Raw genomic sequence first — 15,465 nt, forward strand, 5'->3', positions numbered from 1 at the left:
ACCCCATGGTTCATTTCTTCTAATCCATGCAAGCACAGTTGTGGAATCACTCCAAAAGTAACCTTTCACATATTCTAAAGAGAGAGATGATTTGACTAATGCTAATAATAATAATAATAATGCTATTTGCTTTACGTCCCACTCACTACTCTTTTACGGTTTTCGGAGACGCCGAGGTGCCGGAATCTAGTCCTGCAGGAGTTCTTTTACGTGCCAGTGAATCTACTGACACGAGGCTGACGTATATGAGCACCTTCAAATACCACCGGACTGAGCCAGTATCGAACCTGCCATGTTGGAGTCAGAAGGCCAGCACCTCAACCGTCTCAGCCACTCTGCCCGGCGATCTGACTAATGAAGTAAGACAGCTCTCTATAACGCAACCTAAGAATTCTTGTTGAGGAATAGTGATACTTTTGAGAGGGGCTATTTGAGCCTTGTCATCCTTAGTTCTGAGATACACTACTGCTCCGTAGGCGTGATGACATACAAAAGTATGTAATGACTATTATCTATTTTTCCACCAGTTACCAGTTTTTGAATCTCTATTCCCTCCAAGTGGTCAATTTCACGTTAACGCTGGTTGAACCCCTTTGAAATTACATGACAGAGAGGAGTCCCAATTTGACTTAATTTTTTTCTTTTTTTAATTTCTTTGGAGCTTCCAGTTTTTATGACTCTTGTAGCAATGATTTAAATGGGACAACAAGTGCAAGGGCGAGAAATCCAATGACGTCATAAATTTTCTTTATCACTGAGAGTAGAATTCTCTTGGTGACTACACTATCTTGGGAGAATTCAAAAGTGAACAACAATATAAACTCCCGTTGTGTCCAACCTCTTGTTCCACTTCATACCCAAAACCTCTGTGACACATCCATTATTACCCTCTTAACTGGGTATTACTGATGTGCTTGATGTAACCTGCCCTGAGTATTTTTTCAGCAGATTGTTGTTACACGGCAGGATAGGCAGAAGAGTTAGTAATATCATTAATATCATTCATCTGTGATACAAAAAGTAAAATAAAGGAGTTTTAATTAAGTTTGATGTTAGAGAAATTTTTAACCATTTTTACATTAACTGCAAGGTCATTTACCTGGTTGAAATGTGAGCGTTTTGTTCATATGTTAGCACCTGAAATTAAAACAAATAAAAGAAAGGAATAGTTATGAATTACACATCATGTTAGTGACATCGTGAAAGATTTTACATTAACTTCACGGTCAGTTACTTCATTTACCTCACTAGAACTGCACTGATTTGTCTGTATGAAAATGCCTGAAGTACAGTGCAGCATAAAGTGCCTTCTCACAATCAGGGCACCAGATCATGGACTCTTTCCTCTTTCCATTCTTCCAACACACTGCACATCTTCTAGTGGGTCTCTTCTTCGATGTATCCACAACAAAATCGGGCAAGCAGCGCCCAAGTAGTCGAGAAGGTGTTGGTGGTTTTGAAGGACGTTCTGGTTGAAGATAAGTCCTCTGCTAAGGTCAGTTGAAAGTCCAGTCTACGTAGGTGTCCTCCTTTTTTCTGATAAATTAAAAACGCATTCAAACATGCCAGGTCCATCAGGTAACGGAACATCTTCTGGTAATATTTCTATAGGCGTTCTTTGGCAAGTTTGTAGCTGGGAACTTGGCCATCATTTTTATCCACTCCTCCCATATTCTTCTTGTAATCTAGAACAAGGGATGGTTTATGGATTACTCCTTTCCTCGTCTGAACATCGCTCATGCTATCATCATGAAATGTGCTGACCAAGGTAACATCCCTTTAGTCCCCACATCAGTATTTCTGCTACACAGTGTGTCAACTAGTCTTGGACTAGTATACCAATTGTCAAGATAGAGGCAATAGCCATTGTCTAGAATGCTGTGAGTAAGTTCTAGTACAATTCTGGATGAAATTTTCTCACCAGGATATCTTTGACCATACACTGTTTCGTTGCCAGTATAAACTACAAAATTCCACAGATAACCAGACCCACTTTTACAAAGTTTATAGAATTTCAAGCCAAATCTGATTCTTTTAGATGGAATAAATTGCACCCAGCCCAATCATCCTTTCCACAGAAGGAGGGACTCATCGACACATATGTTTTGCTCAGGAGTGTATACGGAAGAAAACCTTGATTATAGGTGATCAAGTACCAGACTGAATTTTATAGAGCTTTTTATTGTGCAGGTTAGGATCAAATTTGGAATTGTCAGAGAAATGAAGGAACTTCAGGAGAAGATGAAATCTTTTCTCAGAGATAATTTTTGAAAAGTAAGGGGTTGCGATACTTTTCCGTTTTGAGAAGTACATACTGTTTTCTGGCTTATAAACTATCCCCTGCAGCATTAAAAGTTCAATTATTTTTATCTCAGTTGGATTTGTATCCACCCAATCTCTCGCTTATGACCGTGGTTGCAAGTTCAGGTGGGCTTTTAAAAACTGTTTAGCATACACACTGGTCTGTTCGGCAATAAGTTGAAACATATCATCACCTATGAACTGTTCAAAATATTCCAACATATTGGATTCATTGTCGAAGTCCACATTTACACTACTAGCACCACAAAATACAAATTTCTGACATGAAACACAACGCGGCGGGAGAGGTTTAACATGTCTAGCACTTCGCCTTCATCCGATTCGTCATGTTGTTCATCCTGTTCTTCATTCTCATTTTCTGACCACCATCAGACTCACCATCTATATCAAACCACTGATCTTCGGATTTCTGAGAAGATAAATTGTCACAATCATCCTCTAAGTGTTGAATAATCTCGTCTTCTTCGAGTGTTTTGAACTAGATGCTGCCATATTTGGCCTACTGCAGACAAGTTGCACCGCACAGTTGTAAAATAAAAACAAATAAGCTTCAAGAAGCATGACGTGTGGTACTTGTTGCCATTGTGCGGGAAAAACATCAATTAAGACAACAATACAAGACACAGTAAAGTAGCTTGTCATACCCAGGAGATATTCACGGTAAAAAGACAAGTACTGAGCCGTTACTGAAGTGCTCATTTAATTAATCAGTCATTTATTCGAATGTACAGAGAATATTTCATTTTATTAAGTACTAGTAACTGGCAGGAAACATCTACATTCAGCAGCACGTCGCAATTTCTGCAGGAAGCGTGGAGCTCGGGTTTGTTTGCTAGCCAGCAAAGTTTGGAAGGTGGAATTTAGACACTACGCACACAAAGCCGAACAAGGGAACTATAGAATTCCAACGGACAACATTTCGGATGCCCGGGCGAGAGGCTAGGGTCGCTTATAAGAGATGTTTGAAGTAAGCGTCAGGTACGCGATATGTTGAGCCAATGAAATGATAGAGCCACTGTCGATATGGCGAGGCATTGGTCTAGGGAAGAGATGGCCCCAATCGAGGATACGATGGCGTCTTCAAGGACGAGTTAATAAAAACAATGACTGCATCAGTTAGTTACCCTATTATTCGGCGAGATTCTGTGCAGGTAACATCGTAAGAAGTTTTTACTTACGCGAGTGATGGTGTGGGGACTCGTAAGATTTTGTTGGAAGATGCTCAGTTTGCATTTGATATATTCAAGTTTTCTAATACTGGGAAAATGGCATTTAACTTATGATTACCAAAGGGAGAGAACAGTTCCATTTAATAATTTCAAAACACATAGTAGCCTACTTGTGTAAATAGTTTTCCGAGGGCGTAAACTTTAACAATTTCCAGTCCAGCCTTTTATAAATGGCAAATATTTGACCTAGTTACGGGAGTAGATAAGAGAAGCAGTTCCGCGACTGAATGGAAACTGGTTTCATGGTCGGTGGAATTTACCCTGGCTGTAGTATTCTCGTAACCAGCCGGTTGATCTTGACATAGTTTCTACATCGTGAACGAGGAAATGTTTTAGATGACATCCTGAAGCAGAAGCAGCAACGGAAAATACGGCATCAACTTTCTACCCCTCGATGGAGACAAAAGGACTGGTCCAAGTCTTTTCTGAAGGCAGCATTATCATCGATATGGCGGGCTAAAAGCAAGATGGGTCGGCTGTCTCCTGAGGATGAGCGGCCATAAGTCAACATAAAGATGAGTATAGTGTTTTAATGTAATTATGTGAGTGTGAACGTGTTTAATGTTGCAAAAGGGAATAGGTTAGTTTGATATTTAATTTCTGTAGATGTAGCTTTGTTTGGAAGGTCTACGTCCCATTTAAAGTAAATGATAGGAAGCTTGTTAATGTAAATATAAATTGTAACATAAATGTGGACCGTTTGCATGAGATCACAGCTTGCTTTCTTACATTTTATTCTGATTTATTTAGCTGAGTGGTTAGTGTCATTTCTTTACGAGTCAGTTTCTTATTTTAGCCTGATATAATATTTTGATTTGTTTGCTTTGATGTTTGAGATGCTGTGTACGTCTCAGGGCTTAATTGTAATTGTATATAAGGATTCAAATTACTTTTTGCTAGGGGCTTTACGTCGCACCGACACAGATAGGTCTTATGGCGACGATGGGATAGGAAAGGTCTAGGAGTTGGAAGGAAGCGGCCGTGGCCTTAATTAAGGTACAGCCCCAGCATTTGCCTGGTGTGAAAATGGGAAACCACGGAAAACCATTTTCAGGGCTGCCGATAGTGGGATTCGAACCTACTATCTCCCGGATGCAACCTCACAGCTGCGCGCCTCTACGCGCACGGCCAACTCACCCGGTGGATTCAAATTAAAGTCAGGAAGGACTAGATTAATGTATTATTAATGGGAGCTCAAAGTGTAAGAAAACATGCCGTCACGTTTTCTGGGATTTGTTGCATGATGTGTGAATGAGAGTGTGCAAGACGGTGGAGTATGGATCCACGAAGTTGTTAGCGTCATCTTCACGACTATTTTGTATATCTAGGTTGTAAATTAATTATTGGTTCACGAGTTCCACAAACGCAGTTTCGTATTTCGAGTTCCGAATATCAGAACAACATTTCTGTAAAATGTATTATTATTATTATCAACTTAATATTTATTATTATTATTATTATTATTATTATTATTATTATCAATATGAGTTTCGCGCGATGTTGGATTGAGATATTTCAGTAACTTTCTGATGTTCAGACATGATTGATTGTCAATGTGGCAATTTCTTAGTTTCAGTTCATCATATTTATTACAGAGTTGCCATTTATTATTCATGTTTACTTTGTGCGCGAGTGCTTTATTTGTGTGAGCAGCGCAGTCTTGTTTCTTTTCATGCGGGCGAATGTTAGACGACGTCCTTCATATTTCTTAAGTTTTACGCAACTTTAGGACATGAGATATTATTTGTGTGATTTTGAGTAAGAGAACGCGTCCCTCATCTGAAAGGCCTGCATTTTCTTGATTGTGTGACTTGCCTCCGGTAGACTGTTGAGCAGCATGTGTATAGGGTTGGACCCTATGGTTTTGGTATTGCTGCTTTATTTTAGGAGACGTAGATCTCCACTTTGAGTCATTCCGCCATGTGTTGGCGAGGGTGATATGTTTGTCTACCGAGGAGAGTTTTATTTGAGCAGCCTATACTTCATGATTTTATTGTTTCTGTCCATGTCTCTACGGTTGTTGTAGTTGACGAGTTTTATATTGCGACGTTTGTTTCGGATTTTCCTTTATGATATAACCGCAAAGGAATATTTTGTGTCATGTCATCTCTTCCAGGTTACAACGTTGAAATAAGTGTTGAGAGGTAAAGCCTACTCTGTCACTTTTTTTTATTGATTTTGTATCATGTAATTATTTTTCAGGAACCTGCGTTGAATAGGAAGTGTTGCTTAAAGTGTAATTATGTTTCCTTTATTTCCATTGAGGCTTTGAGTGGATGCGTGCTGCGTGAATGCCGCATGCTTTTCTTAGTGAGCCCTCGAAAATATGACATGTTTTTGTTTCTTGGAATGTATATATTGCCATTTACATGTTTTTGTTTGTGTGGCTCCTATCCACATCGTTTGTTATGCTCATGAGATTGTTCATGGCTCGAGAGGTATATTTTGTGCGTAGGATGTTTTACCACTCAGCGTGTTATATATTGTACAGTTAGATCCCCCCACCCCTTCTGCGCATTAGATCACGTCTTTACTTAAGGTTAGGGACCCCACTACAATGTCAAGTGTGCAGAAATGGGGAACGTACTCATCTACAGTTAAAAGCGTTAACAAAAAAGTAAAAGCCAGGAGCGTGGTGCGAGCACGCAAGCCCATGTGTTAAAATTAATGAAACTTCAAGATTTGATTTGATATGTTAAGTATGTGTGTCGGCATACACTGTATATTTGTAATATATTCTGATTCTCAAGATGGACTTTAACCAGCTGGAAAGAACAAAAACAATCTGAGTCATGTAAGTCTGGATTATTTGATACTTTTGCTATTTTTTTAAAATATTTATCTTGTTTACTTTTAATAAACATATTTTTCTCCAAAACTGATGTCATGCTTCGCCTTGCTTTATTTGTAGTTTTGATTGACCTCACCGTGTCCGTATTTAGTTATATGTTCCCCATCAAGATCCAGGGTGTATGTATTTTTAGGGCATTATTTTTATCATATTTCGGACTGAGCACGCCTGGGATCAGCTGACTAGTCTGGGGCAAATTACCTTGATGGTAAAACGGGGACAGTACGTATATATTCGTCATGCCCATTACCCTGTAACATTCAGCGTACGAACATATACACATCATGCCCAATTACGAGGTTAATATCATCACTGTTGCCCTCGATCCTTGAAACTTCACAATTCCATTTCTGAGGGGCACGTTTGTCTATTTTTTGTGATTCTGAGTTAAGGCCATTTTTGTGTTCGGTATAATAGACTGCATGTATATAATTAAGGTGGTTGTCCTGTTGCCATTTCCTGTGGATTTAGTGTGGCATAAAGACGGTAGTCCAGAATGCTTTTAAGATGGAAAGTGCGTGCATGTGGGACAACCGCCTTTTTTCTTCTAAGTAATTTCTCCGTGGAAAGAAAGAGTCAATAGACATTCGCCTTATGCCTACATTATTGAAGTACAATAATGAAGTGTGCTTATTACTGTGAACGTTATCTTGTGTTATGGAAATATCAAGGACCAGAATTATCGCATGCAAATTAGCGTGAAAACAACAACAGTGAAATACTGTAAGCTACAAGAAGTAAAAAGTTTCGTGAGACTTCAGTGTTTTAACATACACAAAAAGAATATTCAAGAGAGAAGATGATACTGCAACTTGCTCTGAAGCAAGCACGTGAAGTGAGAGGTAAATATATTATGTTTCTTACCAAAGAGTTCCGTATTAGCCTACATTTTGTTACTGACTATGCTTTGTGGAGTTAGGCCCTAATCACCAACTTTGATGTATAGAATGAAGTAACACTAACTTGAACTGATTAAAATTAGATCCCATTAACGTCTGCTGTATTCTTAGTAATATCTTAATCATCGTTATTATTAATATTTTAGTGCTATTTATCAATATTAAACTTAGCCCCTAAACTTCCACAACAAATATTGCATATTGCTAATGTAAAAAAAATATATATTCTCAGGTGAAGAGACACTGGGCAGCAAGCATTCACATGAGAAACCTGTGGATTACAAACATATGGAAGACTTGCACGATGACATTGCATCCAACTTCTCTGACTTGGACCCAAACTCCGAACCTGAAGACAGTGAAAGTAGTGGGCTTTCTCTAGATGGTCAGTTTGATTTTTTGTACCCACGACATTACACCAATTATAATTATTATTAATATTATTATTAACATTATTTACATTTTTAAAAAATTTAAATTTGAGAATGTCAAAATAACTCAATAGAGGCATGCGAGTTACCTGCAACTATCGTAAGTTACGATCTTCATTTCCGTTTTGACGTTTAACCAATAATGTTGAGTTTGAGGGATGTTCCACCATTTAACACATTGCAACAATTTATTAAATTATAAGAAGACCAGTTTCGACTCCCATGGAGTCATCATCAGTTCTTGGTGAAAATTAAATTAAGGGAAATCTGATAACAATCATCATAACGAAAAATTAATGCACCTATAGGTGGTTGCATGGAAATACATCATTGAGTTGATAGATATAACCTTGAAATGCAACATACACTTGGCAAGGAGAACTTGGAGCTTAGAAAGTTCCCAGTTCTGGCGCTAACAGTCTTGTGTTCATAGAACTCGGAACAATGGAATTACATGTACTGGATTGAAAATAATTACAAAACACAATAAGGACACTTATAATGGTGTGGAAAACTTTGCTCTCTAAGAGCATTCTTGGATTTGACATTCCTATTTCTGTCTGAAAAAGATTGGATGAAATACACACCATGAAGCAAGATGTATAAAGACATAGATCTAGTCTAAACTGTCGCACGTTAATGTACACAGAACACTGGGAACACTTGTATTGTTTGATAACACACTCGTTCAGATGAAAACACTTATAACCATATGAAATATTGGCATTACTAGAACGTTTATGGGTTTGACTGTCCTGCTTCCCCTGACTAAACTAGTGAAATAAATATACATTGAATGTTAAAGATAAACTACTTGGTATTTAAAGTTCTGGTTTCTGGTTACAAAAATAATCATGTGTTCGTGGAACACAGAATACAACTGCTGGTCCTGCTTCTGTCTACTGGAAACCAATGCATTAACGCTGTTGGTTGAGGTGTGGAAGGGGTGTGTGAGAGAGGGCCCACACCTCCCCACCCCTCTCTCCCAACCAACAATAGCACCACACGCACACACACACAAGCACAGTTGAACAGATTGCAACCCACTCTTCAAACGGCTGGTCAGCACGAGTGGATACGGAGTTAGTAAATTAATAAAAACAACATTTCATTTTAACTCGAACACACACATACACACAACAGTTTCTCATTCTGTCTTTCTCTTTTTCCTTAGACACCTTCAATGTACGTTTCCATAAGCCAAGGCCATACCATCACCATACTACAACAACAATAGAGATGACAGTTAGAACTACAATAGCAAGTATTCCATATTGAAGGATGTTCCTTCCCCCAGCCTCTTCAACCAGCTTAATTCTACTAGCTTAATTCTACTAATAAGTTCATGTGTGGTTGTAATAGTCAACAGGTCTGTTTTTTTTTTTTTTTTTTTTTTTAAAGGTTCACATATTCTGGTTGATTGTGACAAGACCGCTCAACAAGTCTATGCCAAGTTGTGTAAACATACAACAATATTTTACTCAGATCCAAGAATATTAACGTGCCAAGTGTTTCGCATTGGTGTATAAACTTTCAATCAATTAATTTCAACAGCGTTAATGCATTAGTTTCCAGCAGACAGAAGCAGGACCAGCAGTTCTGATCTGTGTTCCACGAACACATGACAATTTTTGTAACCAAAAACCAGAACTTTAAATACCAAGTAGTTTATCTTTAACATTCAATGTATATTTATTTCACTAGTTTAGCCAGGGGAAGCAGGACAGTCAAACCCATAAACGTTCTACTAACGCCAATATTTCATATGGTTATAAGTGTTTTCATTTGAACGAGTGTGTTATCAAACAATACAAGTGTTCCCAGTGCTCTGTGTACATGAACGCGCAACAGTTTAGACTAGATCTATGTCTTTATACATTTTGCTTCATGGTGTGTATTTCATCCAATCTTTTTCAGACAGAAACAGGACTGTCAAATCCAAGAATGCTCTTAGAGAGCCAAGTTTTCCACACCATTATAAGTGTCCTTATAGTGTTTTGTAATTATTTTCAATCCAGTACATGTAATTCCATTGTTCCGAGTTCTGTGAACACAAGACTGTTAGCGCCAGAACTGGGAACTTTCTAAGCTCCAAGTTCTCCTTGCCAAGTGTATATTGCATTTCAAGGTTATATCTATCAACTCAATGATGTATTTCCATGCAACCACAATTGGTGCATGGATTTTTCGTTATGATGATTGTTATCAGATTTCCCTTAATTTAATTTCCACCAAGAACTGATGATGACTCCATGGGAGTCGAAACCGGTCTTCTTATAATTTCATAAATAGTTGCAATGTGTTGAATAGTGGAACATCCCTCAAACTCTACATTATTACCTGCAACTAACGGAAAAGTAAAAGAAGGAGTAGTACATCATGGGAGATAAAGGATCAGAGACCCCTCAAGTTGGAAAAGAAATAGTGCTAAAAGAAGCCGGTTGATTGGGGCACCTTATAAATCAGTGAAGGGTGGGAAGGAAGTCTCAGCATGCACAATTAAGCCTCCATTGTAAGTGTGGTATGAAATGTGCTGAGAAATTAACTGCAGAGGAACGGAAATATATATCTGGCGGCTTCTGGAAGGAGTCTAGGTCTTGGGACCAGAAACGTCAGATGATAGGTACCTTGGCGAAGGAAGTTCCAAATAATAGACACAGAACTCGTAAAGGAATGGATAGTTCTACAGAGAGAAGATGACAAAACTCTACACACTGGAAAATAAAGATGAACTAATTCCTGTGTGTAAAATTATGTTTTTGAATACACTGTGTATCACTGACAAGATTGGCAGGATTTCTATGTACAAAAATATAAACAGGGCAGTTACATGCGATCGAAGAGGAAAATCTATGCCGACCAATAAAATCCCTGAAGAAAATGTAGCAAAAGAATGCTCATATACCAAAAATGTCAACAAAGATTTTAATCTCTCATTCCGGTTCCCTAAGAAAGACAAATGCAACGATTGTGATCGGTTCCAAAAACAAGCCCATATATCTCCTCCATCAAGAAATCTTCCTTCTGTAAAGAAGGAATAAACATAAAGTAAGTTATTTTGTCATAAAACAATGTATTTCCTGTAATATCTTTTGGTAATTGTGATGCTATTACTTATCACTCCCATGCAAAACCTATAGAAAATATAATCTACCACTGAACTGAGGTCCACGTATGAGGACCATCACATTATGCGATAAATATCAGTATCACTTAACTATATTGATAAACTGAATTAATTCATATACTCTACAAATGCTACAAAACCCTGAAGAAAAATCAGCTTAGCAAGATTCTGAGTTATTTAATGGGAAATATATATTTACTTTCAGCACGATGGGAGGAAGCCATCTTCCCACGCACTGCTCTTTACATTTAAACCTAACGTGACACTTATGAGTACTACAGTGTTCCTGTGGCAACACGGTGAACTAAGAGGTCCACAGACGAGGATTGTGGTTGCTACGCAACAAATTCCGCATTAAAACCCATGAGAAATTAGCTCACAACTGATGTCCACATATATAGACCGTCGGAACTTAGAGGTTAAGGTAAGTGCTAGAATAAAAAGAGTTCACAAGTGAAGATGATACCTAATCCAAGAATGTTTATTAAATTAGTGCAGACCACTTACATGCTCACATGGAGGGCAGAACCAATCCCCTTCTGGTATAACAAGAAGAGCTGGCCTCAAGCAAGATCCATGCCAACCAGAATCACATTTATCACATAGAAGTATCCACTCAGGGTGATCACTTTTGCCACACTTCTGGCATGCATACTTGTCAGCAGGCTCTTCAGCATCTTCATCTAAAAACAACAAAGAACTCTTCTAACACAGAGTTGATGATAAAGGCAATGGTTAAAACATTTACAGAACATAAATGGTGCCACAATAATAACTGAGGCTCCAATGAATTAGACCCAACTATCTATCAATTGTACAAAATTATGCATTACCTTTCTTTTCTCCAAGCAAGCAAATGTATACATAAAAAGAGTGTAAATAAAGATGGCTTCTTCAGAAAGAATTAATAATATTTCCCTTGGGTGTTCAGAGAATATGAGGTAAATGACAGAGAAGAAGGAAAAACAAATAACACAACAATAATTTTAATAGTATTTCCTTTAGGTGTTCGGAGAAAATGAAGTAAATGATAGAAAACAAGGAAAAACAAATAACATAATAATGTTATTGGTTTCACGTCCCACTGACTACATTTACAGTTTTCAGAGATGCTGAGGTGCTGAATTTTGTTCTGCAAGAAATTTTACATGCTGGTAAATCAGTTGACACAAGTACCTTCAAATATTACCAAACTGAGCAGAGATTGAACCTGTCATCTTGAAGCCCAACACTGTATTGCCTGAGCTGCTCAGCCTGACAATATGAATAACAATGTGGATGAAATAGAGACGAGTGAGGAAGAAGTACCATCATCAACTGTAGAAGTTAGATGAGCAATCAAAGCGCTAGATAATACTGATGAAAATACTTAAGCACAAAGCAAACTTGATACAGAATTAGACCTATTGAAATATGAAGGAGAGATGGCAAAGAAGGTAGTCCATGAACTAATATATGAGATGTGGTCAAGAAGTAATGAATAGGGTAAGTTAGTGAGTAGAAAGTAGTGAGGGATCACCATACTTTATGGAAAATAAAATTCAGATTGAATTTTTGCTTCCTGTCTAGATGTGTTATTCAGAGAAAATCAAGTAAGATTCAGAAAACAGTTCTGTCAAATGCATGTTGATTTAAGACAGATTAATCAGGCATGCATACTGATAAACACAGAACAGATACGCAAAATTATGAAAGCTTGAAATCCCTTTGAAACTAATTGACATGACAATGAAAACAAGAGTATGCAACAACAGAACTGAACAATATATAATTTACAAGCTTCTTGTTACAGAGGAACTGACACCAGAAGATGTAATTCATCAATTACCTATTGACATAGAATGAAGATTTGTTACATGGAGGTCATGTTCATGAAAAGAAACAAGCAGTTTCAGAAAAGTCAACTGAGTTTTCTTCATTCAATATAAATAAATAGGCTGACAAATATCCCCTTGCTGGAAAATGTCCTTGAAGATGACTCTTTAGAATCTATTCCTTGTCTTGCTGAGTGCCAAGTACAGCAGATCCCGAAGTTTGCTTGCTCCTGAGAAGTTTCTGATTTCCAATTTCTATGACAATCAATTTAATTTAATTTAATTTTTATATTTTTATAATGGCAGTGTTAATTGCACTGCTTGTCACAGGTAACAGACAGGTTCCATTGACCAACCTAACAATAAACCTACATTAATATATTCTGTCCTGACCACGAATGAGATGGAAGGACACAATCCAACGCAGTATTATAGAAAGAAACCTGGACTGGGACACAGTGTTGGAGGAGCAGTCGTGGAAAGACCAAAGAAAGTGGAGAGGAAACATATTTGCCCCTACACGGCTACAGCTGGGTAAAGGGAAATGAAGATGAAGATGATGAAGATGATGATGATGATGATGATGATGATGATGATGATGATGATGATGATATATTCTGTCCTATACTTGGATGCATGACCTTTTTTGCATTAACAATAAAAGCAAAAAAAATATCTTGAAGCAATTTTGAGATATCTTCACAATTCATACGATTTCCATACAGAAAATAGCAATTTCATTTTTGTGAATTAAAGCGATAAGGTCAATTTTAGTTGAATTTACTTATTTTGCAATAACTGCAAAACTGCACTGAAATTCACAGAAAATAATTAGCATAAAATTTGTATTAAAAAATAATGTGTCTGAGGACAAATGGAAAGAGAAAAAGGACTTCTCAATTCAACATAAATACCTATTCATGTTAACATTCTAGGGAATCTCATAACCAGGGAGTTTCCACTGAGAAACGAACATTCGTAGCGGAGAATTTATTTTGACTAAAAACGAGTTATTTCAATACGCCCATTAGCATGATGTGGGTGACGAGTTACCTTGTCATGCCCATTATGCACTTCTGCGAATGACAAAGGAACTCATTCCACCCACTATGTGTGCATGCCTTCACGGATAGCGAGTTATCCAGTCCTGCGCGTTTTGAAGTTAATATGACTTATTGGTGGGGGTCACCTGAAAATCTGCATTACGGAAGTTAGTGTGACAAAAAGTTTGATGAAAGTGTAACCCTAGCAACCGTGTAGGCTATGATGTAAGGTATGGATGAATGGTCACACAATGCTACCTAACAACCGTAAAAGGCCATGTTTTATGGCTGGTGGTCATCTGACATTAGCAGTCGTTGATTGATGGCTATAACCGAGACACATATTTATGATCATTTGATTTTGCTAAGGGAAAAGTGGTTATTTTGATTTGCATTCAGTAATTCAAACCATAATTCAATATTTGATTTTACTTTTTTGCAACTACATTATAATGAGACTAAATCTGATGCTAAGTAACAACCAATGAAACGATGCCACTATTATAATAAAGTACATTATTATTACAAAAACAAACAAACCCCATAGCACTACAGCCCTTGAAGGGCCTTGGCCTACCAAGCGACTGCTGCTCAGCCTGAAGGCCTGCAGATTACGAGGTGTCGTGTGGTCAGCATAACGAATCCTCTCTGCATTTAATCTCGGCTTTCTAGACTGGGGTCGCTATCTCACCGTCAGATAGCTCCTCAATTCTAATTACATAGGCTGAGTGGACCTCAAACCAGCCCTCAGGTCCAGGTAAAAATCCCTGACCTGGCCGGGAATCGAACCCGGGGCCTCCGGGTAAGAGGCAGGCACGCTACCCCTACACCACGGGGACGGCACATTATTATTGCACTATATGAATTTGTCTTCTAACAATATTGCAAGTAAACAGGGGAAAATAAAAGTAAAGGACCGTACTGTATACAATGTTACAAAAGGAATTGTACGACAATGTTCAAAATCAGTTTTCTTGAATGAGTCCCCATTTACAATGGCACAGAAGCAAGCTCTCTGCGAGTTTCACCACTTGTGTGATTCTCGCTATCCAAAGATCTTTCATCTAATTCGTCATCTAAATCAATGAGATGAAGAATAGTTTCATCATCAAAATGAGCACACTTAGGAATTATGGAAGGAAGAAAATGCAATGAAATATTACCATGCAGTGTGGCACAGCAAGTCTGGAACCTACCGACATCTATAAAGCGATCACAGAACTACACTCAGCAACAAAAAGAGACGAGATAACACCTCCCACCCAGCAGATAACAGTTTTTGAAGGATCTAGACGAGTTAACTCGTTATTACCCAACTGAGTTACAACTACTAGTAGACAAATGAACCCATCACACCCCTTTAAGAGGTTAATGGCATGATCGTATAGGGTGAAAGAGTTAGGGTAGAGTCCTTTCAAAGTAACCTGACACAAATATTGTCCACATTATTGCCTTGGCCTCTTGCCAAGAGAAGTGTTTGGAATGTTGCCCTTGTCATAGATGTCATGTTTAACCTCACCTCACAGAAACTAAAAATCTCAAAAATCCTTAATGACGTCTATTAGCACCGTCTACTGGTATTGTTCTCCTGACTGTGTGTACAAAGCGTTTGTGAATTTATAACAGCATTCTGTAAAATTGTCACTAAATCAGATGTGGAGATGGGAAAGGATTAGACTCTCATGGTGCATGGCAGAGCTAAAGAGTTTGCAAGTTAAGGTTTGTATGTTTCATAAAGTAATACTCCAA

At 37.9% G+C, this 15,465-nt stretch overlaps 1 protein-coding gene across 1 annotated transcript in view; it reads right to left on the minus strand.

Annotated features, from left to right (window-relative positions):
* Window positions 1–15,465, minus strand: part of LOC136857786 (microtubule-associated protein futsch) — a 468,803-nt gene that overhangs the window by 230,632 nt on the left and 222,706 nt on the right. Inside the window, exon 9 of the mRNA XM_067136704.2 lies at window positions 11,367–11,542. Within this exon, the coding sequence (XP_066992805.2) occupies window positions 11,367–11,542 (176 nt within the window). The remainder of the gene's footprint in view (window positions 1–11,366; window positions 11,543–15,465) is intronic.

The sequence above is a fragment of the Anabrus simplex genome, chromosome 1 (genome assembly GCF_040414725.1).
Source record: "Anabrus simplex isolate iqAnaSimp1 chromosome 1, ASM4041472v1, whole genome shotgun sequence".
In the NCBI taxonomy this organism is placed as follows: Eukaryota; Metazoa; Arthropoda; class Insecta; order Orthoptera; family Tettigoniidae; genus Anabrus; species Anabrus simplex.